At 39.9% G+C, this 26,550-nt stretch overlaps 1 protein-coding gene across 1 annotated transcript; it reads right to left on the bottom strand.

Annotated features, from left to right (window-relative positions):
- Positions 1-1,028: 1,028 nt before the first annotated feature.
- On the bottom strand, positions 1,029-25,075 carry tapt1a (transmembrane anterior posterior transformation 1a). The gene is made up of 14 exons (XM_056439760.1): positions 24,880-25,075; positions 22,340-22,470; positions 18,043-18,161; positions 13,844-14,006; positions 13,512-13,647; positions 12,305-12,402; positions 11,555-11,624; positions 10,901-10,981; positions 10,229-10,338; positions 10,062-10,121; positions 9,910-9,978; positions 9,728-9,804; positions 9,268-9,443; positions 1,029-3,184 (listed from the first exon to the last, which is right to left on the bottom strand). Exons 1-14 carry the CDS (start codon positions 25,067-25,069, stop codon positions 2,823-2,825), a joined length of 1,842 nt encoding a protein of 613 aa, XP_056295735.1. The 5' UTR covers positions 25,070-25,075; the 3' UTR covers positions 1,029-2,822.
- Positions 25,076-26,550: the final 1,475 nt, after the last annotated feature.

The raw sequence follows: 26,550 nt of genomic DNA, 5'->3' as shown, positions 1-26,550 counted from the left end.
TAATAAAGTATATATCTATCTATCTATCTATCTATCTATCTACTTCTACTACTACTGCTCCTACTACTAATACTTCTACTACTACTGCTCCTACTACTAATACTTCTACTACTACTTCTACTACTACTAGTATTACTACTACTACTACTACTAATACTACTACTAATACAACTACTACTACTCCTGCTCCTACTACTTCTACTACTACTACTACTACTACGACTAATACAACTACTACTAGTATTACTACTACTACTACTACTACCAATACAACTACTGCTGCTCCTACTGCTACTACTATTACTAATACTAATACTACTGCTACTACTTGTGCTAATACTATTAATATTACTCTTTCTGTTAATGCTCCTCGTGCTACTCCCACTGCTGCGGCCTCGAGACAACTCCCCGTTAGCCGGGACGCAGCTCGCCTGTCTTCATCTCTTAAAGAGATTAACTCTCTAAGAACGTCTGCTGCAGATTTACTCTTCCTGACCCTAAACCCGGCAGCAGGTTCGGCGGCGCTCGCCCTCAGCGGAGGTGAGGTCGTCGATTCACGGGCATCGATATGAAAATAAGAAAAACAAGCCCCTCCTAGCTCTCATGTTATCAGTGTATTTGGTATGTTTCCATTTGGAGGAAATAATCTAGATTGGCAAAACAATCCTAACTCAATATTTTATATATGAGAAACACATCCTGTTGTTTTTGTGCACTATGAAGGATGGAATAAATTACTTTACGTAGTTATCTATGCTATTAGCTTCCACATTTAGTTTTATAGAAGATATTCATATTCAGTTTGCAATTCTTCTTCAAGCTTTACAGACAGATGACTGGGGACTAATCCCAGAATCAGCAGCCGGGGGAAAGTAGATTAAATTGACTGACGCTTACAAAGTCGTAGTTTCACACCTGCAGGAAGTTCGTGTCTCCCCGTGACTCCAAAATCAGGAAGCGGGACGTCTCGGAGACACAAATCTCTCCTGAGGTGTTAAGCCGCTTATCGCTTCAATAAAACACGTAAAAAAGATAGTAAACTTTTATTATTCCAAAAGGGGGCATTTTAATACAGTATCGAGGTAGGAATTAAATAAAGGAACCGAACTGAAGTAGCAAAGCCGGCATAAGAACACTTCACTGCCCCCCCCCAACCCGGCTGGGTCCAGCTGTGGTCCAGGTCCTGGTTCCGGACCCCTCTGACAGACCACATCGAGACTGAGCTCCGGGCCGGTGGAGACGAGACCAAAAACCCACACAGAGTATTGATGAGGAGTCAGATTTCACATCACAACTGGCAGCTCCCCCTCCCAAAAACAATAAAGAGAATAGAAAGATCTTCCTTATTTCAACAATAATGAACATTTTAAACAGAAACAAACAACTGGAGATGTGTTTACATCATGTAGAAATCTTTCTTCTACTCGAGGTTAAATTAGGCGAGATTAACGCAGCGGAAAGTAAACTAGGTGTGACGGGACTTTAACCCAGATTATTTGTCAGGATTGTCTAATATAGTTCTGCCAAAAATACTCGGCCTGCTGCACGAAACTGTGTCTGTAAAATAACTTTATGCAAAATGTAAAGTGCTGCACGACGAACGTTATTCACTGATTGCAACGACAGACATTCGAGTTGTGGAATACATTCAATATTTGGCTGATGGAAACCGATATGTTGAGAATAATAGATGATTTTTACACTTGATTCTGTACAAATTGTACGAGTCGATTATTATGAAAAAAAATTTCAAGGTCAGGCCACTTGTAACGTAAAACACACACACGCGCAAATAAATAAAAAGGCATTTTGTTTTTTGGAAATATTGCTTCTATTTTCTCGGATTTAAACATTTGAGCAGAGGTTTCACCGGCAGCTTGTTAAAGTTGTGTGCACTGACTGTGTGTGTGTGTGTGAACGAAAGGCTAGTTATAGGTCACTTCCGTGTGACGGTCACCTTTAAAACAAACCAGTGGTGTGTGTTTTTTTTGTCTACTTCCCTTTTAAAATTTGAGTACCTGAAAAAGATGAAGTCACAAGACAAGTCCAGCTAAACATCATTTCGGGAATGCATTAATATATATATATATATATATACTATTATTCTTTGCTTCCCTGTTCACCTTGTGAACAACCAACTGCATCTCACTCCCTGCAAAGGTCGTGACCTTCAGCTTAGGAACTATTGAAGGAACCTTTTAGACACCTTTCCAATTCCAGATTGTCTATTTCTCCGTTGAATTGTTTAAGTGTCGGATTTAAAAAAACGTATGTAAAAAAAAAAAAAGTAAATAAATTTAGATGACAGCAGATATTTTTATAAAAAAGAACCATAACACATTTTTTTTTTTAATCAGGTGAAACGGGAAACACTCGTGAGGCGATGAAAATATGACTCGGGGTGTAAAAAGGAAGTTTGAAATTCTGGCTGCCGAGCGAACTGAGAAGTTTCTCTCTTCCTGGTTCCGACGAGGCTCAGACAGGAAGTGCCTCAGACAGGAAGTGCTTGTGTGCTCTCACATTCACCGTTTCACACTCACTCCAAATACCATCCCCACACATACATGGCAGTCTTTCTCTGCTAAAGTTTTTTTTTTGTCTCTTTCTTCTTTCTTCTTCTTCTTCTTCTTTAGTGTCTTTTCTCTCGACCTCCGGCCTCCACACCCGTGGGGTCGTCTCCATTATATTCACAGGAACTCACTGTATCGCCAGTACGGACTCAAATAAATACGTTCTGCCGCTGTTGGCGAGGGAAGCCGACTCGAAGAGCCCCCCCCCCCCGGCTCTCCGCCTCTCCTGATTGGTCCATCGACCGCCGCCGCTCAGTCGATGCGGTTGCCGCAGATGGTGAAGCGGTCGATGTCCAGCAGGTCTTTGTTGGGCGTCCTGAGCCTCAGCTCGGAGGCTCCTCCTTGTGGCCCCTCCTCCTCTGCTTCCTCTTCTTCCTCTTCTTCCTCCTCGCGGGGGAGTGACGGCGCGGCTTGTTCCGCTGACGGAGTCGAGGGACGGCTCGCCGGAGCAGCGGGAGAGGGACGGTCGGCGGCGGGCGGGGGAGGGAACGAGTCGGTCCTGGGCCTCGGCTGGGTGGTCACCGAGGAGGAGGAAGAGGAGGAAGAGGAGGCAGACGGTGGTGGTGGTGGTGGGCTGAAGGGTGGGACGGGGTTATGCTCCATCTTGGATTCATCTGTCAAGAATAGTGATTAAATATTTAATTTAATGACTACAAATTACTATATATTTACAACAACAACAAAAAATCTCTCATTCTCTCTCTCTATATATATGAAATATATATACGTATATATATACACATATATACAAATATATATATACACATATATACGTATATATATACACATATATATATACACACACACACATATACACACACACAGTGTTTCCCCTACCATTGTATCTGGGTGGTAGCCCGCCCCCCTAAAATCGCCCCCTGCCCCCTTTTAGTTTTCTCTATAACGCCAGATTATAAAAGAAGTAACTTAAGATCTATTTATATATATATATATAATAAATATTGATATAAATATATATACTAATTCATTGGTCGGTGTAGTTTATGGAGTCTTGACACAATGAAAGTAAAGCAGCTTTAATCCTCAAACTATGCTCAAACTTTCTTGGCTTTTAACGACGTTTTAATTGGATAATTAAATGAGATTTCATATTAATCACTTTTTAATCACTTTGTTTTTATGCCGTGGCTGGTTTTGATTTTTTAATAGGACATTTTCATTCCAATCTTTTGGGAAATATATATTTTTTTGACATACTATAGAGTATGGCTTAAAAAAAAAGAAAAATAACATACTCTCATGCTCCACCCGGAGTTTCAGAGTCTCTCAGCTCAACGTTTTCATATCTTCAACTTCACCGTTTCAAAGCCTCGATGATCCCACCCGGTGTTGCCAGGTCCGCGGTTTTCCCGCGGAATTGGGCTACTTTTGAAGTGTTGCCGCGGGTTGAATTTTGTGTCCGCTGGTTCGGGTAGACCTATTTTGCATGCAAATTACATGAATATCTTTAAATAAAAATCCATATTTTAAATGAAATAATTTATTTATACCCAAATCCTACCAAACTGACTCCAGACCAGCACGTACACACATGGACATGGACTTTAAAAGCAGTGTATATGGTTTGGCACGGGCATATTTTGAGTTCTGATATTGGGCTGGTTTTATTGGCCATTGGGCTGGTTTTGATTGGCCATTGGGCTGGTTTTGTCACACAGACCTGGCAACCCTGATCCCACCGCATGAAACCGGGGTGAATGCAGAAAGCATGTAGCGGGCAAATGAGACGGAAGATGTGAGATACGTTACAGGAGGCGAACATTGGTTCACCGTATCAATAAGCTTGTGAGAAAAATACATTTTTGATGATGTTTTTTAAATTTCGTTAAAGATGACTTTATTTGTACCTCGGGGTAGTTGGACTTGGACGTGACGGTCGCTACGTAAAAAAATAAAACGCACGTTTCCTTTCTTCTTAATTACAGCCTTTTCCGTGTGGCTCGTATCATTTACACGTGTAAATAAACCGCGCGGCGTCCCCGAGGGTGTACATTACAAAAGAAGATTAAAAAAGGAAATGGGATTCTAGTCTCACACTGCAGGAACGAGCCGTTCTCGCTCTCTGGGAGACACGCGAGCTTTAATAAAAGTTAACCACCGTATGGGGCTTGTAATGGCTGATGTGAAAGCGCTCATTACCCGTCATGCCCTCTGGACACGAGCGTGCGGACAGATGGCTCGTCTAATGCGACGTGAATCCAGATCTCTGAGGAGGCGGCGGCATGGAGGCGGCGCTGCTCAGTGAAGCCACCGGAGCAGCAGGTGAAGCCGGCGGCGCAGACGGAAGCGGCTTCATGTCAGTAAAGTATCGGCGCTGTGAGGCTGCTGGTTCAAATCCCAGCAACACAATGTGTGGGAAATTCGCATTCAAATATATATATACACATATATATATATATATAGTTGTGTGTGTGTGTATATCTAAATATATATTTGTATATATATATACATATTTATATAGTTGTATATTTGTGTTTATATATATATATATACAAATATATATGTGTATATATACATATATATGTATGTGTGTGTATATACAGTCGTATGTAAAAGTTTAGGCACCCCTCTGAGGCTGCATGATAATTTACTCTGTCTTCACCAAAAAAAGATCACAGTTGTGTAATATTCATTTTCTAGTTAACACTGAGTGCTGGGGTGTTTCCCAGACAAAGATATTTAGTGTAGCAGTATTTAGTTGTGTGCAATTAAATCAAATGTGAAAAATAGGCTGTGCAAAAGTTTGGGCACCCTTATCATTTTGTTGATTTGAATACCTGTACCTACTAAATCGCTGATTAACTGCAACACATAATTAGTCTGATTAACTCGTTAAGCCTTCAATTCCATAGAAAGGTGCATCCAATCATTAGAAAAGGTATTTAAGGAAGCCAATTGCAAGTTGTGCTTCTCTTTGATTCTCCTCTGAACAGTGGCAACATGGGGGCATCAAAACAGCTCTCGAATGATCTAAAAACAAAGATTGTCCAGCAGTATGGTTTAGGGGAAGGCTACAAGAAGTTATCCCGGAGGTTTCAGCTATCAGTTTCCACTGTGAGGAATGTTATTAAGAAATGGAAGGCAACAGGCACAGTTCTTGTTAAGGCCAGAAGTGGCAGGCCAAGAAAAATATCGGAGAGGCAAAGGCGAAGAATGGTCAGAATGGTCAAGGACAACCCTCAGACCACCTCCAAAGACCTGCAAGGTGATCTTGCTGCAGATGGTGTCACTGTGCATTGCTCCACCATTCAGCGCACATTGCACAGAGAACAGCTGTATGGGAGAGTGATGCGGAAGAAGCCTTTTCTGCACACACGCCACAAACAGGCTCGCTTGAGGTATGCAAAACTACATTTGAACAAGCCAGGCTCATTTTGGAACAAAGTGCTGTGGACTGATGAGACAAAGCTACAGCTCTTTGGTCACAACAAGAGGCGTTACGCATGGAGGCAAAAGAACACAGCATTCCTAGAGAAACACTTGCTGCCCACAGTAACATTTGGTGGGGGGTCCATCATGCTGTGGGGCTGTGTGGCTAGTGCAGGTACTGGGAATCTAGTTAAAGTTGAGGGTCGCATGGATTCAACTCAGTACCAGCAAATTCTTGACAATAATGTTCTAGAATCTGTAACAAAGCTGAAGTTACGGCGGAGTTGGGTGTTCCAGCAGGACAACGACCTGAAACATCGCTCCAAATCCACTGAGGCATTTATGCAGAGGAACAACTACAATGTTCTGGAATGGCCATCCCAGTCGCCAGACTTGAATATAATTGAAAATCTATGGGGTGACTTGAAGCGGGCTGTCCACGCTAGGCACCCATCAAACCTTACTGAACTGGAGATGTATTGTAAGGAAGAATGGTCCAAAATACCTTCATCCAGAATTCAGACACTCATCAGAGGCTATAAGAAGCGTCTCGAGGCTGTTATTTTTGCAAAAGGAGGCTCTACTAAATATTTATGTGATTTTTCTGTTGGGGTGCCCAAATTTATGCACCTGTCTAATTCTCTTATGATGCATATGGCATATTTTCTGTTTCTCAAATAAACCTTATTTCACTGCTAAAATATCACTGTGTCCATGAAGTATTATATATATGACAAAGAAGTTCCTGATCCAAATGCCCAACAATTTATAGATGAAAGTAATGGAGATTATCAGGGGTGCCCAAACTTTTGCATATGACTGTATATATGTAAATATATATATAAATATACAAATATATATACACACACACAAATATATATAAATATATATACACTAACAAATATATATTTGTGTGTATATATAGATTGGTATATTTATATATATATTTGTATATGTTTATATATTTGTGTGTATTTATATATATATATTTGTATATTTATATATATGTGAAAATATTTATACACACAAATATATATACACACAAATATAAATTTAGCATATATATATAGTGTATGTATATATATATTTATTTTTATAGTTGTATATTTGTGTATATATACATATATATATTTGTGTATACAGGACTGTCTCAGAAAATTAGAATATTGTGATAAAGTTCTTTATTTTCTGTAATGCAATTAAAAAAACAAAAATGTCATGCATTCTGGATTCATTACAAATCAACTGAAATATTGCAAGCCTTTTATTCTTTTAATATTGCTGATTATGGCTTACAGCTTAAGAAAACTCTAAAATCCTATCTCATAAAATTTTAATATTTCCTCAGACCAAGTAAAAAAAAGATTTATAACAGCTGAGTGTTTGTCAAGGCTCAGGAAACCCTTGCAGGTGTTTCGAGTTAATTAGACAATTCAAGTGATTTGTTTAATACCCTACTAGTATACTTTTCATGATATTCTAATATTTAGAGATAGGATATTTGAGTTTTCTTAAGCTGTAAGCCATAATCAGCAATATTAAAAGAATAAAAGGCTTGCAATATTTCAGTTGATTTGTAATGAATCCAGAATGCATGACATTTTTGTTTTTTTAATTGCATTACAGAAAATAAAGAACTTCATCACAATATTCTAATTTTCTGAGACAGTCCTGTATATATTTATATATATATAAATATACAAATATATATTCACACAAACATATATATATATATATACGCGCTATATGTCGTGCTGCCTTAAGCTGCAGCTCACATTCAGTTGACGCTGGTGGACCTTTGATGTGTCACATGACGCGATGCAGCATCAGGATCTTTGTCATAAAGCTGCGGCTCACAGACACATACACAGACGGCACACGGGAGAAAAAGATCGGCCGGGATTTGGCTCCGGATGACAGGGAGATGCTGCCACCTCAAAAATATGTGTGTGTGTGGGTATGTATGTGTGTGTGTGTGTGTGGGGGGGGGGGATTCAACAGTGCATCAAGATATTTGCGTTAATCTTAATGAGGTGACTCGTGTAAATATCTGGATGTTAATAAGTCAAACTGTAAAAAAAAATTACACTCTCAAGTTCTGTTTTGGCCGTACAATATTTTTGGGAGTCCAGACAAATTAAACTCTGGTCGGATGGAAGTAAAACTCCAAAATGTCAAATGCCATAATCTAATCAAATTTAATGTCATAAAACTGATCTTATGCACATGAAGATTATAAACAAGAATAATCTATTAGTCAAAGAAGGTCTAATATGTTTATAAATTGAATATGGACAAAAAAATGTGAACATATCAATAAGAATATGCATATTGGATAATTTCTGACATTATAGACACAATAGGTGGAAGATCAATAATGCAAATGTTTCAGCCACAGCCACACGACTTCATGGCAAAGAGTTGCTTTGATTATTAAATTATTAAATTCGTTTTTTGAATTAAAGTCCACGTTTAACAAATGACTAAAAGGTCACACGTTTATTTCTGTGTTTCTATTGGCTGCCAGAAGCTGGACACTGATTTCCTACCTGCTGACACATCCGCCTGGATACAGGAATCAGCTAAATGTCTGAACATGTTAATATGAACATAATCCCTCCGGTGGCCAGTTTGGTGAACTGCATGCAACGGGCAAACATCGAGATTTAGAAGTATTCAAATAGGATGTAAATTACTTTTTTTTTTAACTGTGTTTTTTTAAGAGATCATTGGAAGATGTGTAGGTCAACGTGTAGAGATAAAAAGCAGCTTTGCCGTTATTCATGAGAATAATTAAATCCCAGGACGCCTTACTTACAAGATATGTATTCCAGAGTCGCACCGGGGACGCTCCGCCGGTTTTTCACATCTCCAAAATGTGATGCAACTTCCCAATTCTGTTAAATATTCCAGTGTTCTTTCATCCAAAGCTTTCGTGAAATACAAAATAAGTCCACTTGCCTGCCACAAAAACTGAAAGTACTTTTTTCACAGCATGTATACGTTGCTTATATCCAAAATCAAAGCTGCACAATGATCTCCACCGAGGGCTCCGACGGGCTCTCTGAACCTTTCATGCTGAAGATATGAGAGCGCACAATAAACTCTCCAATGTCTAACGTGCCAGCATTTATTTGGGGATATTGGTGAAAACATTTGTGTATTCAAAGCAGAAGGCTTGGAGTCTGGAAAGGGATTTATTTATTTATATTTTATTTATTAATTAATAATTTATTTAAATTGTATCTATTTTATATTTTATATTATTTATTTATTTATTATTATTGTTGTCCGTGGGTTTGTTTACCTGACGGCGTGGAACACCTGGCCTGCTCCGCTCGGCCGGGCGGTTTCCCAGACGAGGACGGCGTGGCGGCGGCGGCGGGCCTCTCGAACAGTTTGTCCTCCATGTTGGCCCTCTTCACGTAGACGCACGACTTCCCCAGCAGCACGATGCTGTTCAACACTTTCAGCGTCACCAGCCTGCAGATGGAGGAGGAGGAGGAGGAGGAGGAGGAGGAGGGAGAGAGAGAGATGGCACTCGAGATGACAACGCTGTATTCTTCGCCCCTCGAGGGGAAACTCTTCGACGGAGCTACATGTTTACAGCCAGAAAAAAGAAAATTACAAAAATGCAAAGTTCAGTGGAATATAAGGTTTAAAAGCTTAAAATTGTGTTTAGTGGGCGGGACGATCTGCCAAAAAACAATCGTGTAACAACGGAGATATTTAAAGAATTTGAGAGAGTAACTTGTAAATAGACTTACCCGAGATAACAGAGGAACACACACGTGTAGGAGAGAGCTCCCTGCACCTTCACCGAGGTCATGACCACCCGGATAAGCTGCGGGAACAATAGGAATAAATAAACAAAAACGGCTGCCGGTGCACGCCGAACTCTCTTCCCGGCACTCGGGTGTCCGGAGAGCAACGGAGACGCCGCTCTCACCAGGACAGCCAGCGGCAGAGGGATGAAGCCCATCCTCCGGGCCACCGAGTCGCTGTAGTCTGTGCAGGCCTACGCGGTGACGGACAAGCACACGTTACGTCACACCCGGCATTTTTTTTTCCCACGAGAGTGCAACGAGACGAGCCGCTTACGTTCTTCTGCCGACTGCTGACCAGCTCGAACGCCAAGCTGGCCCGGTACTCGCTGTACACCTGGGGGAAAGGAGCCAGAACACGGAGCCTGTCAGTCAGAGTTGAGGGAACGCACCGCGTGCCGTCCCGTAAGGAGCGCTGCTACGTGCGACGGGCGCGGCCCTCACGTCCGCGGTGATGTCGTTGAACTTGGTGATGAAGGCGTGTTTGATGATGTCGACGGCGACTTCGGAGGTGACGACGATGAAGACGTCGGGGAACAGCACCCACAGGTGGTCTGGGGAGGAGAAGGCGTCACGTGTCCGTCACATGGGAATCGTTATTTAACCTCGGAACAGAAACACCGCCTCCCAGGGTTCAGACGCACGTCGACCAATGGGTGTGCAGGATTTTAAACCAAATTTCCATGACCAAACATGTTGTGAAATCTCGGTTGTATACACGAGTATTTACCTTAAATGACATAGATTAACGAGACAATAGTTTGATTAAAAAGAATACATATTTAAATAAATGTTTACTCTTTTTAATCAAACTAAGAATTTTCCATGATTTTTCAAAACATTTTTGAAATATATATATTTTTTGCAAGGACTTTTTTCCAGGTCTGGAAATTTAAAAAAATTAATTCCAGGACTTTTTCTAGTTTTCTATACAAACCCCGTCAGAGAGAGAGAGAGAATATAAATCCCCAAGGTGTTGCAGATTAAAAACCAAAACCAGCAGGACAGAAGCCGCTCGGCTTAGTTTTCTGAATATTTAGCGGCCGCGGACGTCTTCATGAAGTTTAAACGTTTCACAGGTTGAAATATAAATATTTGTTAAAAGCCGGCGATTACCCAGGTTCCACGAGAACTGCTCCATGTTCCTGAGACAGACGATGAGCAGGAGGACGTAGCTGGTGAAGCGCTCCTTGATATCTGCAGGGCCGAATGAACACGATGTGAGAGCACAAAAACAACAACAACAACAAAAATGGCGTAACCTTTCAGGCATCACATCACAGTCACTTTAAACATCCATCGACTATAATTCAGAGATGTAAACGTTTAGCACGCCATCATCATCTCTGCCAGTTGCTCAGCTGCATAAGCAGGACATTAGTGATGCGGGTGAACGGCGAGGAGGGAAATGGCGAGGAGGGAAATGGCGGCTGATTGAGGCCGATTGTCTTCCGCTGTCATTAGAATACAAAGAGAGCGACTGGGGGAATAAATAAACAGGGATATGCAGAGCACATTGAATATCTCTGTGTTGTATGACTGTTAAAACAACATGGATGGAGTCATAAACAGCGTGTGGAAAAGAAAAAAGATGAGAAATTAACATTTTAATGTTTTTTTACAGAATATTATGTTTCAGTCTCTATGAATGTGGACTGAAAACAAATACATATATATATATACACGTATATAATACAGATGTTTTTCAATTAAGCACCATATTTGTTTTTGGTTCTCTCTTCAATAATTACATGACGTTGAATAACTTACCGCTGTTCGACATTTGAAATAAGTTGTTCTTCTCAAATTTCTTGAACACGTTCGCTTTGATCTCCACAAACTGAACGGCAGAACAAAAAGAGGAGGAAACGCAGTCAGCGGCAGAAAAACAAACAGACCAAACGTAACGCTGCAACATGTATGTGTCATGTATGTGTCATGTATGTGTCATGTATGTATTAATGTCTCCACAAGCCAAGTTGATTCTTTCTGGGAAACATCTGCACTATATATATATATATATATAGATTTAATATATATATATATTTAGATTCAATATATATATATATATATATTTAGATTTAATATATATTTATAATTAGATTCAATATATATATATATAGATTTTACATATATATATATATTTAGATTCAATATATATATATATATATTTAGATTTAATATATATATATTTAGATTAAATATATATATATATATATTTAGATTTAATATATATATATATATATATGTATATGTGTGTGTGCATGCGTGTGTGTGGTGCGTGTGTTGTGGTGTGCGTGGTGCATGTTGTGTGTGTATATGGTGTGTGTGTGGTGCATGTGTCTGTGTGCATGCGTGTGTGTGTGGTGTGTCTGTGTGTGCATGCAAGTTTGTGTGGTGTGTGTGTTGTGTGTATGTGTCTGTGTGCGTGTGTCTGTCTGTGTGTTGTGTGTCTGAGCATGCATGTGTGTGTGTGTGTGTGGTGTATGTGTGTCTGTGTGTGTGTGTGTAAGCACTCACGTTGTTGGACAGCATGATGGTGAGCAGGGACTTGTTGTGTGAGTTGAAGGCGACGTTGAGGGTGGAGGCTTGCACCATGATGAGGATGGCGTGGAGGACTGAGGAGGAGACGCTCAGGAAGACCTCAAGGAACCAATGCAACCACCTCAAGAAAACACTTTAAAGGTTATAAAAACTTAAAGTTATGCATCATAATCCTCAGACAGACCACCTTCCAATGGACCTCAAACACAAGAGGATCTCTTGACCCCCACTTTTAAATCCTGAGGCCCCCGCTGCACACAGAGAGGATGAATAACTAAATATCAGAGTTCTTTCTTTCATGATAATTCATATATTTTTTAATTCAGACTCTCCTTGTTTTAGATTAGATTTTTCCTTTATTCGTGGCAGACAACTTTTCCAGCTCACTTTGATGATCTTCCCAATAATAGAAACTCACCACGAAGAACATATTATGAGCGTTTATAAGAAATAATAATAAAAAAAAGGTTGAGTCATCATAAAAACCCACATGGTCCCACCCCTTCTTCGGCATGATGACATCGTTAGTTAAATGCTCAGAATGTACAGAACAAGTCATTTCCTTCGCATTGAAAATGGGGAAGGTTATGTTTTGATCGCCGTGTATTTGTATGCGTGCGTGTTATTCGCATCAGTCAAAAAGTATTAAACCGAATCGCATGACATTTGGTGGGATGATTGGTTATTATCCGGGGGCCATTTGATTCGATTTTGGGATCGATCGGGTCAAAGGTCAAGGTCAAGGTCATGAAAAAGTCAAATCTTACCATAGTGCGGTACATTTGTATCCAATTGGCATGCAAATAATGCCAAAATGTTCATAATTCAATGCCCAATCTTGCGATATGCGAAGCTATGCGCTCTACCGAGTGCCCATTCGCGTGCCCGTTCGAGTTTATCCATGCATTAATCAATATAGAAAAAGATGGATAAAAAAATCAAATGCAAAGATGCACTTTAGAAAAAGCACAAATACCCATAATGCACTGGTCCAGGTCCTTTTGGCCAGCAGAAAATATGAATCAATATCTGTCTTTTAGTTCACGTCCGTCTCATTGAAAGAAATCTGAAACTGATTTAATTCTGCCGTCTGTCGGCCACGTGACGCAGCGCCAACGGACCCGGCAAAGGAACAGTCCGTTACGGGCATGTTCCCGAGACCCTTCATTCACGAGAAGGATACAGACGTACAAGACGGCCATCAGGAAGTGAGGGATGACTCCTATGCTGTCTCTCTTCCGCTCTTTGGGCTCGGTGGCCGTCCAGTACAGAGCGTCCAGGATGTCTTGGCCGAAGGAGGAGAAGAGGCGGTCGGCCACCTGAGAGAGGGATGACGGACGCCATCAAAAACGTAACGGTGACAAACGGCGGAATGTCTCATCGTCGTCATGACGACGCTCGGCTTCATCGAAATGCACGTGACACCGGTCAAACATTTTTAGAAAATAATAAATATTAAACAAATAACAAAATAAAAATAAATGAAATAAAATAAAATAGCCCAAAGTGCGGTACCTCCAGCATGTTGTAGATGATGTAGAGTTTGATGACGGACTGCCCTCTGATCAGGTGGTACATCATGGAGTAGTCGACGTAGTGCATCATGGAGAAGCACAGCACCATGATCAGACCCTTCAGCACGTCGCACACCTGCGCCGGTTGCAGCAGCCGAGACCCGCTGACCACACACACACACACACACACACACACACACATAAACACAGGGATCGACTTATAGCATCCGGATTGACTGTAAAGACACATTTCACCCACCTTTCAGAGCATCCTCACATACTTACACACACACACACACATGCATGCTGATAGTGCTGTATATTCATATATAAACACAATAACCATCGGGTCATTATATTCCAATATAGAGAATATAATGTGTTTGTATGCAGATGGTAGTAGCAATAACCGTGACTGCAGGGCTACTGGCTATATGAAGGATCTCTGCTACTCATTACATGCAATAACACAGATGATAAACAAAAACAACAACAACATGGAGGGGTGAAAAATTCATTTCTGTTCAAAATGAGATATCCCACACAAAAGGGGGGAAAAGGAGCGATAGCACACAAAAAACCACAATATCAAATATTAAATTGACTATCTGCTTCCTAGGGAACGTTATCTCCTTCATAACATTTATCTCCTCAACATGTTGTTGTTCTGTGCTTTTGGTTTTCATGAAGATCCATTATTTGCTTTTCTTATCTACCGAACAGTGTTTTTGCTATCTTACATATTTTACCAAAATTGATGTTCTTTTTCATTGTTGTGGCTTTTATTGCCTTCATAAGAGCAGCTGGAGAAGGCCAGTACAGGGGGAAGAGAGAGGGGAGGACGAGGTCCGAATCAGAAGGACTCGGCCGACACGCTCCCCACTGGGCGGTTCCAGAGCTCGCCCTGGGGTGCAGCAGCATCTTGGACAGAAATGTTTATTACAAAAAAAAAAACATGTGTTGGGTGGACAAAATAAAAATGGATGAATAACACACACACACACACACAGGCTGAGCCGCCACATACTGCAAGAACGGCAACGCACGTCTTTCATAATTAGACCGGCTACTCAGTGTCTACTATGACGGGGATAACCGACGGGGGGGGGGAAGAGAGAGAGAGAGAGAGAGAGAGAGGGAGAGAGAGAGAGAGAGGGAGAGAGAGAGAGGGAGGGAGAGAGGAGAGAGAGATAGAGAGGGAGAGAGAGAGAGGAGAGAGAGAGGAGGAGAGAGAGAGGAGGAGAGAGAGAGAGGAGAGAGAGGAGAGAGAGAGAGAGAGAGGAAGAGAGAGAGAGAGAGGGAAGGAGAGAGAGAGAGAGAGAGAGGAAGAGAGAGAGAGAGAGGGAGAGAGAGGAAGAGAGAGAGAGAGAGAGGAGAGAGGAGGAGAGAGAGAGGAGGAGAGAGAGAGGAGAGAGAGAGGAGAGGAGGAGAGAGAGAGGAGAGGAGGAGAGAGAGAGAGAGAGAGAGAGAGGAGGGAGAGAGAGAGAGAGAGAGAGAGAGAGAGGAGAGAGAGGGGAAGAGAGGGAGAGAGAGAGAGAGAGAGGGGGGAAGAGAGGGAGAGAGAGAGAGGGGAAGAGAGGGAGAGAGAGAGAGGGGAAGAGAGAGAGAGAGAGGGGAAGAGAGGGAGAGAGGGAGGGAGAGAGAGAGGGAGGGAGAGAGAGAACCAGCTCTTTTCATGTCGCACACGTTGAACCAATTCTCCATGAACACCAGTATGAAGCACACAGATTAATCTTCTAACGTATATATGCTTCTACACTAACACAGACTAAAGCACAGGACAGCGATGAGCTACTCCAACCGCCATCATTACCTTGGTTAACTTTAGGGGCTGCTGATTGGTTCTGCTACTCCTCCTCACCTCGTTACACTTTCTTTCTTTTTTCTTTTTTAAACATGAGAAAAGGAAAAATAAAAAATCAGGTGTCGGATGGAAGCAAAGACCTGGAGGGCGTGGAGCTATTTTAGGAGAGGCGAGAGGACGGCTCGAGTTTGGGGAAGATGTGGAGATGAACATCTGGGCCTTCTTTTTGCTCAAAGCATTCATATACAAGACGAGTTTTATAGTCCTCATAATGAACAGCGTTTACACTGATGAGGTCACATGACAGCGATGGACACGTGTTGTTTTTATCTCACATATGACAAAAAGGAATTCAGATTCAACGACCAGACTGCCACGTGATATTTGAAAGATTTCTCGTGGTTTGTTTTCCCTGAAGCGACAGCTCCACCCAGTGGCCGCCATCTAGTTGTTCATGTGCAAAATACATAAATAAACCCATTTAATAATGGAGTTTTCCCCCTCTTGGCAATAAGTTGTTTTTGTCCAGTGCTCAATTTATAATAGTTTACAATAAATTAATATACCTTTAATATCGAGCGTGATGTAGCGGAAGAGGAAAGAGAGAGAAGTTTAAATAAATATGTAAAAATACATTGGGAAGTAAAATATAAAAGATACATATATATATATAAATATATATATATATGTAGTAAATAAAATGTTTCATTTAAAAAATATATTAAATAAGTTACTAAATCAAGCCCAAATGAAAAATTCCTAAGTTCACGTCTTCAAACGTATTATTTAATTTGAAGATGAAAAAAAAAAGATATTTAATTTACAAATCGCGTGAAACATAAAAAGCAGCAAATCTTCACATTTAAAAGTCGGGAACCAGTTTAACTTATTAAACTAAATTCATCGATAATCAAGAGCGTTGCTACAAAGCAGCGTTCACTATCTCTATTCTAGAAGCATCATCTCCATGAAACACATTAACAGTATGTGTGTGTGTGTGTGTGTGTGTGTGTGTGTGTGTGTGTGTGTGTGTGTGTGTGTGTGTGTGTTGCAGTGCAGTCAGCTGTATATGTGTGTGTCATTCACGGTGCATTAGACTAATAGGCGTGAAGACTCTGCCCCAGAAAGATTTTGAAACTAAACCATGTTAGAGAAGCGAGTTTGCTACCTGCAGAGCAGCTGGAGGGTGGAGGGGTGGAGGGTGGAGAGGTGGAGGGTGGAGGGTTTGGGGGGGGGGGGGGGGCGGGTGGAGGTGGACATGTTTTCCTCTTCCTTAACAACAACCGACTGGAAGACAAATGAGGCCCGAGCTGCTCCAGTGGAGCTGTACCGTCAGCAGCCCTCCGGATTTGTGAGCGCGTGTCACTGACGAGCAACGTGGCGGTGAGCATGGAACAACCACCACAACAACAACAACAACAACAACCAACAACTCCGGCTTGGGTGGGAATGGAAACGTGATGCGAGGTGCCAAGCTGTGCATGGGCAGACACAATGGAGGTGGAGAGAGAGATGGAGGAGGCCCGTTCAGGGACAGCGATAACATTGATGAAGCCCGGACCGGCTTGAGGGAGCGTACCTGCTTCTCCTGCAGTACGGGCATGTGCGTGCGCTGCAGCGGGGGGGGGGGGAGATCAGACAGAGGGTGAGGTGTGTGCGAGGGGGGGCGGGGGGGGGGGGCGTCTCACTCTGTTTACTGGACTGCTTTTCAGTGGTAGAAAGTTTTCTCAATATATTCTGCATTCCAGTAAAAGTTCAAAAGTTTCAGCATCAAAATATACAGAAAAAATTGACTTAAAGAACCCAAAGGAAAAGTAGTCCTTACTAAGAAAGGTTTATACATACATACATATATAAATATATAATGAATATATATATATAAATATATAAATATATATAAATATATATTTAAATATATATATAAATATATAAATGTATCCGTTGCCTGTTTCGGGGGAAATTCACAATTAAAAGTCGTAAACTGGTGAGAAGAAAGAAACAATGCGGACACTTTTCTCACAAAGTCGTTTTTTGCACCATTTGGGCTGATTTGTCCTTTTAAAACAAAGAAATCAAAAAGGAAGACTGATATTTTTATTCATTACTTTAATCCAAATAATGCAAATATACCAAACCGTGAAGACACAGAGCTGGTTGAAAAAACTTCTAAATTAGGTGAACATAATAATAATAAGAGCCTTTTTCCTACTTCCTGAACAGAGATGCAGCTGCAACTGCGACATCGTTAAAGTTGCATTTTAATAATAAGTTTCAAGCATTTTCTCTTCAAAATGTGAAAAATCTAAAGTATAACTGTGTGTCTTGCTGTGAGTGTATATATATATATATATATATATATATATGTCGTCTTTTTTTGTGCGTGTTCGGGTTCTGACCTGAAGCCACAGCACGGCAGGGTGAGGAGGCGGAGCCCTGCCAGCAGCACCCGGAGGGGCAGCAGCGTGAAGACGTACAGGAAGGCGTCCACGCACAGGAAGAAGCCGAAGGTCATGAGCTGGAGGAGTCACACAGAAACGAGTCCCCGAGGTCAAAACCACGAGCGACAGCGGGGACGACGTCATTTAGATGTGTCAAAAGAAAGAAAACAACCAAATAAAACAAGACAAAAAGCTACAATAGTGTGAAATAAAAGTGCAGATAACTTATGTAGACAAGGTTCTGTAAGTGTTAAAGTGACATGTGATATTAAATACAAAGATAATTGATTTTCTAAGCAAATGTAAATTCAAAACCAATACAGAGGAAGCGCTGACCAAAAACTTCATGTTTCTAGACACAGTGTACCTACGTGATTGCACACATTTCGTGGACTTTATAAGTACTTGCACATGTAAATGAGAGCCTATGTTTTTAATTAATACATATGAAGATATGCTCATTAATAAGGGATGTTATGAAGAACATATTGAGGGAAACATGGGAGAAAGTATGATCACTGTATATTATTGTAACAGTAATGTTGATTGTAAGATGATTTATGGTTATTATAACTCTTGAAAACAGCTGTTTCCGGGCAGAATACAAGAGCATTATGTGGAGAGGAGTTTCTTCACATCTCAAAAATTTGCACTTCTCTTATTTTTTTGGGAGGTTATCAATAATAAGCATCTCGTGGGACACCGAGATGCAGCCTAAAGCAAAGATGCAGCAGACACACACACATACATACACAAATACACACATACATACAATCATTCAGACATACATACATACACACATATGTACACATATACATACACACATACATATATAAATACACAAACATATACATACAATCATTCAGACATAAATATACATATGTACACATATACATACACAAATACATACATATATAAATACACACCTACATAAATAAATATACAAATACACACAAATACATCCATCCATAAATACACATTCATACACAAATATATACATACATACATACACACACATTCATTCAGACATACACACATAAATAAATACACACACACATACAATCATTCAGACATACATAAATACACACATACATATGTACATACATACGTACACATATACATACACACATAAATACATACATAAACACACACATATACATTCATAAATACACACACACATACGTACACATATACATACACACATACGTACATAAATACATACACATATACACACTATGTGTGTGTGTGTTTATGTATGTACACAGTGAGAGGCCACAAGCGGTACGAGTCGGCAACAACACCTCGAGCAGCATCACACTCAGCACAGGGGCCCCACAAGGCTGTTTAGTTTAGTTTAGTTTATTTCGATCAGCAATAATATACAAAAATCAAAATTTCAACAAAAGAAGAAAGTGGCCGACCGAAAGGGTCAAGGCTGAAGCTATCAAGCTTATAAGTGCCCTAACCTATGCTTTCATGAAAATACTTATTTTAGAGAACCATATACATATACCTATATATATATATATATACCTAAACCTATAAACATATACACATGCATACAAATTCACACACCCATATAAACATATATACACACACATACCTACATATACAGAAAACAATCAACAAAACAAAAACAGTGCTCAGTCCCCTGCTCTTCACCCCGCTGACTCACGACTGCACAACAACCTACAGCACCAATCACATGGTGAAGTTTGCGGACGACACAACTCTGGTGGGTCTCATCACCAAGAACGATGAGACCCACTACAGGAAGGAGGTCAACCTTTTGACCACGTGGTGCAGAGACAACAACCTCTTGCTGAATGTCATCAAAACAAAGGAGATTGTGGTTGACTTCAGGAAAAGCCACACTGTGCACCCACCACTGACCATCGATGGTGCTGCTGTGGAGCGAGTGAGCAGCACCAAATTCCTGGGGGTGCACATCAGTGAGGACCTCTCCTGGGCAACCAACTCTGCATCACTCACGAAGAAAGCCCAGCGGCGCCTCTACTTCCTCCGCAAGCTCAAGAGAGCGAAAGCTCCCCTACCCGTCCTGAACACATTCTACCGGGGCACCGTGTGTGGGGCAGTAGCTGCACTGAACACAGCAAGAAAGCACTGCAACGCACAGTGAACACAGCTGGTCAGATCATTGGTGCCCCACAAGACATTTACACCACCCGCCTCACCCGGAGAGCGACCTCCATTGTGAATGACACCAGCCACCCTGCACACAGTCTGTTCAGCCTCCTACCCTCTGGAAGAAGGTGTAGGAGCCTCCGTTGCCGCACCACCAGACTCAGTAATGGCTTCATACACCAAGCTGTCAGGAAGCTAAATTCTCTCCCCTCACTCCTCCCAGCCATATCCTCCAGTCTGACAGGAAGCTGAAAATCCCCCCCGCCCCCCTAAAAAAATCACTCAAAACTCTGCACTTTAATCACTTGTCTTCACTTGTCTAAAATTATATTACGTATTTATAGTATTTATATATATAGTATTTATAACAACTGTACGTGAATCTTTATCTTTATGTTTACTTAGTATTAGGAAATGTCTTGTCTTATCTGTTGTGCCTGTGCACTTTTATATGTTTCACCGTGGGAGAGTGGGAAACGTCCGATCGATTCCTTTGTATGTCTAACATGTGAAGAAATTGACAATAAAAGCTACTTACTTACTTACTTACATACATACGTACACATATACATACACACATGCGTACATACACACACACACACACACACACACACACGTGTCTTTAAGAAGAAAAAAGAGGTGACTTTGAACCTCTCCTCCCTCCCTCCCCTCTGACTGAGGGAGACATGAAGGCGTGTGGGAGAGTCACGCTCTCATTGGTGGCTTCTGCGACTTGTTTACACACATTCCTCACCCGACCCCCAAAGGGGGAAACCCAGCCGGTGAGCGCTCGGCCGGTCCGGGCTCACCTGGTCCTCACCTGTTCGAGCGTCTTTCTGCAGAGAGTTTAAACTCAACTCCGCAAAACAATAAACAAAACATTGCACTGCTGTTTATTGTGTGGTTTTAACACCAATGTGGGTCTTCTGCATACTTAAAGAACATGTTAACCTGTGTTGTCTTGTTTTAATTGGTCACGTGTCATCATCACGTCACACATTGAGCAGTGGTTCTCAAACTGTGGGACGGGGCCCTCTAGTGGGGCGCAGTGGTACTACAGGTGGGGCGCAGGAGGAAATGCAGAAAGACCAATATTTAGAATTTCACATATACAAGTTCAAAGTACACAGACATAAAAAAAGTAATTAATAAATGCATGTACTTACGTGTACATGTGTACGTTACGCCGCTAGCAGGTTATATGTGCGCGACTGCCAAGACTCGCTAATTCTTGGTGTTTTGCCAAAGAAACAATCTCCGTGAGAATGGCTTTTCTGCTGTTGCCCTTCAAAACAAGAGCTCAGCATTGAGCATGAATTAAGAGTGGCTTTCCCATTGTTGCCCTTCAGAACAAGAGCTCAATATTGAGCATGAATTGTGAGTGGCTTTTCTGCTGTTGCCCTTCAAAACAAGAGCTCAATATTAAGCATGAATTGAGTGTTTTTTTCTGCAGTTTCCCTTCAAAACAAGAGGTCAACATTGAGCATGAATTGAGAGTAGCTTTTCTGCTGGTGCCCTTCAAAACAAGAGCTCAACATTAAGCATGAATTGAGAGTGGCTTTTCTGCTGGTGCCCTTCAAAACAAGAGCTCAACGTTGATCATTGAGAAAGCCATTCTCACAGGGATTGTTTTTTTGGCAAAACGCCAAGAATCAGTGAGTCTTGGCCGTCGCAGACACATAACCTGTTAATGGCGTAAGGTAAACATGTACAGGCAATTCAACATGTATTTATGAAAGACCTAGTTTTATGACTGTGTACTTTGAACTTGTGAAGTTCTCAAAAATGGTATTTCTGCGTTTCCTCCTGTAGTACCACCGCACACCACTAGAGGTTTGAGAACCGCTGGTCTAAAGTGATGAAAATGTCAAACTTAATCTGATCCACCGCTTATATAAAACTGAACGTTTTTAAAGATTGATGATTAACAGAGAAAGTAAGCTGGTTATATCTTCATTTATGAAGCTTCAACCAATTCATCTTTGGTGATTTATACTTGATAACTGACCAAAAAAACACTTCATTGAGTTTGGGATCGGTGGAGAATGTGCAGGAGGGTCGGTGAGCTTAGAGAAAGAGTTCAGGACTTGCAGAGTAAATATCATAGTACCTTCTCCAGCTCCTTGGGAATACGCATGCATGTGTAGACCCTCTCTCTGCGCTCCGTGTACTTTGCCTCATTGTGTTCCAGGAAGTAGCCTCTGGTGAGCTCCGCGCTAATGAAGCGTGTCAACGACGGATCTGGAACAACATCAGAGGGCCAGCGTTACCACAAAAGGCCGTTGTCTGCACAACAATCACAGAGCCAGAGCCGCCGGGCACAATGAGGCGTTTCCAGTGTCACACTTTCACAAAGTGACACTGGGGGGAAAAAAAGTTTGCAGGTTTAACGATATTCTCAGCTCACTGTTTTGATTAAATGCTCCATGAAAACAGCTTTGCAATGCAAAGTAAATTCCTCTGTGATTTACAGGTTCTGTCACCATGACTGGGAGAGAAAGTGAGTGCGGTGACTTTAAAACTAGCTCACCTTGTAAAAGACTGCATGTTTACAGAAAGAGCGCCATTTTACATATTCAGAATAACCGGAAAAGTGACTAAATTAATGAATTAGACACTTTTACAATTTGACTTTTTTTTCATTTATTAAACTACTTAATGACAATATATATAAACTGAAGTAGTTTGCTAAATGCAAAAAAAGTCAAATTTTAAGAGTTTCTTATACATTAATTTAGTCACTTTTACAGTTTGTACTATTTTTTTCCATTCATAAAGCTACTTTATAACAATATATTTATAAATATATTGTTATAAAGTAGTATAAAAAGTTCCCTTTTTACATTTTTTTACATTTATGAAACTACTTTATAACAATATATATATATTTAAATGTATAAAAATATAATATATAAATACTACTTTATAACAACAATATATTTATATATAAAAATATATTGTTATAAAGTAGTATAAAAAGTTCCCTTTTTACATTTTTTTACATTTATGAAACTACTTTATCACAATATATATATATTGTAAATATGTAAAAATATAATATATATATACTACTTTATAACAATAACAATATATTTATATATATATAACAATATATTGTTATAAAGTAGTATAAAAAGTTCCCTTTCTACATTTTTTTACATTTATGAAACTACTTTATAACAATATATATATATTGGAAATATATAATATATATATATACTACTTTATAACAATAACAATATATATATTGTAAGAACGTAGTATAACAAGTTCCTTTCTTACTTTTTTTGCATTTATGAAACTACGTTATAACAATATATAACAATATATATTTTGTATCTATATATATATCTATATATATTGTATAAACGTAGTTTCATAAATGTAAAAAAAAGGAAAAAAAAAAATGTCATATCAAACAAGCTGTTATATCCTCAGTCTGGATGTATCCTAAAATATCACATATTTTAAAAAGGTGCTTTTTGCTATACAGTTCACGGTTACATAAACTAGGGCCCAATAACATTGCAGTAGATTATCATTAAATTAGAAATGATGCTTCTTGTGAAAATATGCATCTTATGCCAGCTACAGTGTCTAGTATTCGTATTTGAAACTGTCCACGATCTATTTAAGTCGTATTTACCGACCATCAGACGTGCCCTTCACCTGATCAGATACATGCACAATGTGCCGGGTTAAGGTAAAAACAGGTGTGACTCATTGAAGACTTTTAAGGTAGAGACCACCACTGCAAACTCTATTAATAATTATTCACGAATATGTTTTATTTAGATTAGAATAATATTAAGAGGCCTATATGGACGTCAAGGGATATATTTGGATGCGTGACCCATCATTGCCACTACAGTAGGTCTGCAACTCATGATTATTTTCATCTTTTTCTGGATTAATTGATTAGCTAACTGGTCCATGAAATGATAGAGCATGGTTACACATTCCTGTTATAATATAGGTGGCTTACATGAGTCGTTCAACCAGACCTGAAGATATTTAACAACAACTAATAACATATAATCCTCACATTGGAGAAACCAGTTTTGGCTTTAAAAAATAACTGCAACAATTATACAATTATATTGTTAAACTGATCCACAAATCAAATAACTTCATCAGCACGAAATGTCACTATCAAATATTAAGGCACGACATTTCTCAAGTCACATAATCTGATTGGGTGACATAATTTTGCGCCACACCTTAAAAGCATAATTCGTAAAAAAAGAAAGAAAAAAAGGGGTTAAATAAAGAGTATTTTACCAAACTAACACACTATCTACTGCCCACTGAATTTAACGCAGACATGCAAATTAACTGTAGTTATCACCACAGTAGCTGAACAGAGTTAGAGCTGCAGAAGTAGTTTTAAAGAATGACGTTATCGTTATCGTGTCCATTGGTTGTTGTTGTTGTGAACAGGAGAAGACATACATAAAAACTACAACTCGTTGACAGCAGTCGACAGTTTAAACAACATAACGTTCCTCCTCACACGTAAATAACGTATTAAAAAGAAGACTGCTGTCGGTATAATATCACATTCACGCCGCCACGACAGTCGTTAAAGCAAAGATAACACAACTAAGGCGCATGCGCTGTAACGTCGGTGGCGTCGGATCCAAGGGTTACCTGCTGGCTGCTCCCGCTGCTCCCTCCTGACAGCGCTAATATCGTAAAAGCTCAACGTTTCCGGCAGTTCCGGTGTCAGACCGATTTTACCGGACTTGTGCAAATCTTCCCACGGTCGTTTCTGTCTTTTCTTTAGCTCAATTTCAGCCTCTTTCTCCTCTGACAGCTCGGTCCCCGACAAGTCCGCCATCTTTACTTTGGCGGCGGCGTCGCGCTCTGCAACGTCACGGCATTGTGGGTAAAAAAATAAAACTATCTAAAGCGTCACAACGGTGAACGTCACGTGGTAGATTCAACGGTTTATTATCATGTGTAGATCCTATTCAGAAATTATTATTATTATAAAGGATAACATATATCAAAATGATGTTGCAACATCCTGATTATACGTATTGATGAACATTTTTATCTTATTTTGAAAATGTGTGCTACTTGGTTGGAACCATTCACTGCACCCCGAGCAGATAGCATTTTTGGGAGTTACAATTCATTTTGATAAAGCCAAATAAACAGTCGTATTCACATATGAAATCTACATTAATAATATTGATTTCACTATCAATCCAAAGTCTGTGAACATGACACATATATATAGTTTGTAGGTACTCAATTTAAATAAGTACATCTTTTTATGGCAGATCATTCTCCTTCATTCTAAATGTATTAAGAATATCTTCTGTATAACCCAGGGGAAAGGAAACGAAACATGTACTTATTTATTTAAAAAAATAACAGAACAAAAGATTAATTAGTTTAAATAACACTGTGGTGGACACATTGGTATTACAAAGATATTTTTTTGTTTAAATACATACTGACACTAATGCCAATGCTCATGAAAGTAGTACTAATAATAGTAATAATATTAATACAAATTCTAGGAACATTATTGAAAATGCTCATTATTTGAGTGTGTAAATGTGTCATTATTTAAAATAATAAAATAATACAATATTTTTTGCAGTGAAACAAAATGATAAACATAATTAGATAAAAATCGTGTACTTTAAAAAAAATTGCGTTTTTCTTTGCAGCATGATTTGACAAATAGTGGGGAAATAATAACGCCAGAATTATAGAATGATTAAAGATTGTTGCAGTCCTCCCTATAATCCACTTGGTGTCGCCAAAGCTCCATCAAGCTGTTCTAGATTGAAAGTCTACCCAACAACAGCAGAGATGCTTGTTCTTATACTGAGTTATCTGCATAACTTTGCAGAGCAGTTCATATATTTGTTCAGGTTTCAGGTTTTCCTCAGCAGAATTATTCAGGTAACTCAGATTAGCAGATGCAGGATGAATACAGGGATGATAGATCAAATCAAGGTTATATTTTACAGGATAAAATAATGATAATAATGCATTTAATTTATATAGTGCTTTTCAAGGTACTCAAAGACACTTTAAATAACATATCAAAACATCCTAAAATATATAGAATACAAATAACTACAATCACAATACATACAATAAATAAAAACAATAAGAACACAGAGCACACAATCACACATTAAAAGCAGTTCTGAACAGGTGGGTTTTGATTTGTGAATTGAATGTGGAAAGGTCGGTGCAGTCTCGGATACGTTTGGGGAGAGAGTTCTAGAGGGAGGGGGCAGATATAGAGAAAGCTCCGTCACCCCACGTCCGGTGCTTGGTCCTATGTGGGATGGA

Source organism: Pseudoliparis swirei, chromosome 19 (genome assembly GCF_029220125.1).
Source record: "Pseudoliparis swirei isolate HS2019 ecotype Mariana Trench chromosome 19, NWPU_hadal_v1, whole genome shotgun sequence".
NCBI lineage: Eukaryota > Metazoa > Chordata > Actinopteri > Perciformes > Liparidae > Pseudoliparis > Pseudoliparis swirei.
This window is presented reverse-complemented; position numbering and strand designations above follow the sequence as displayed.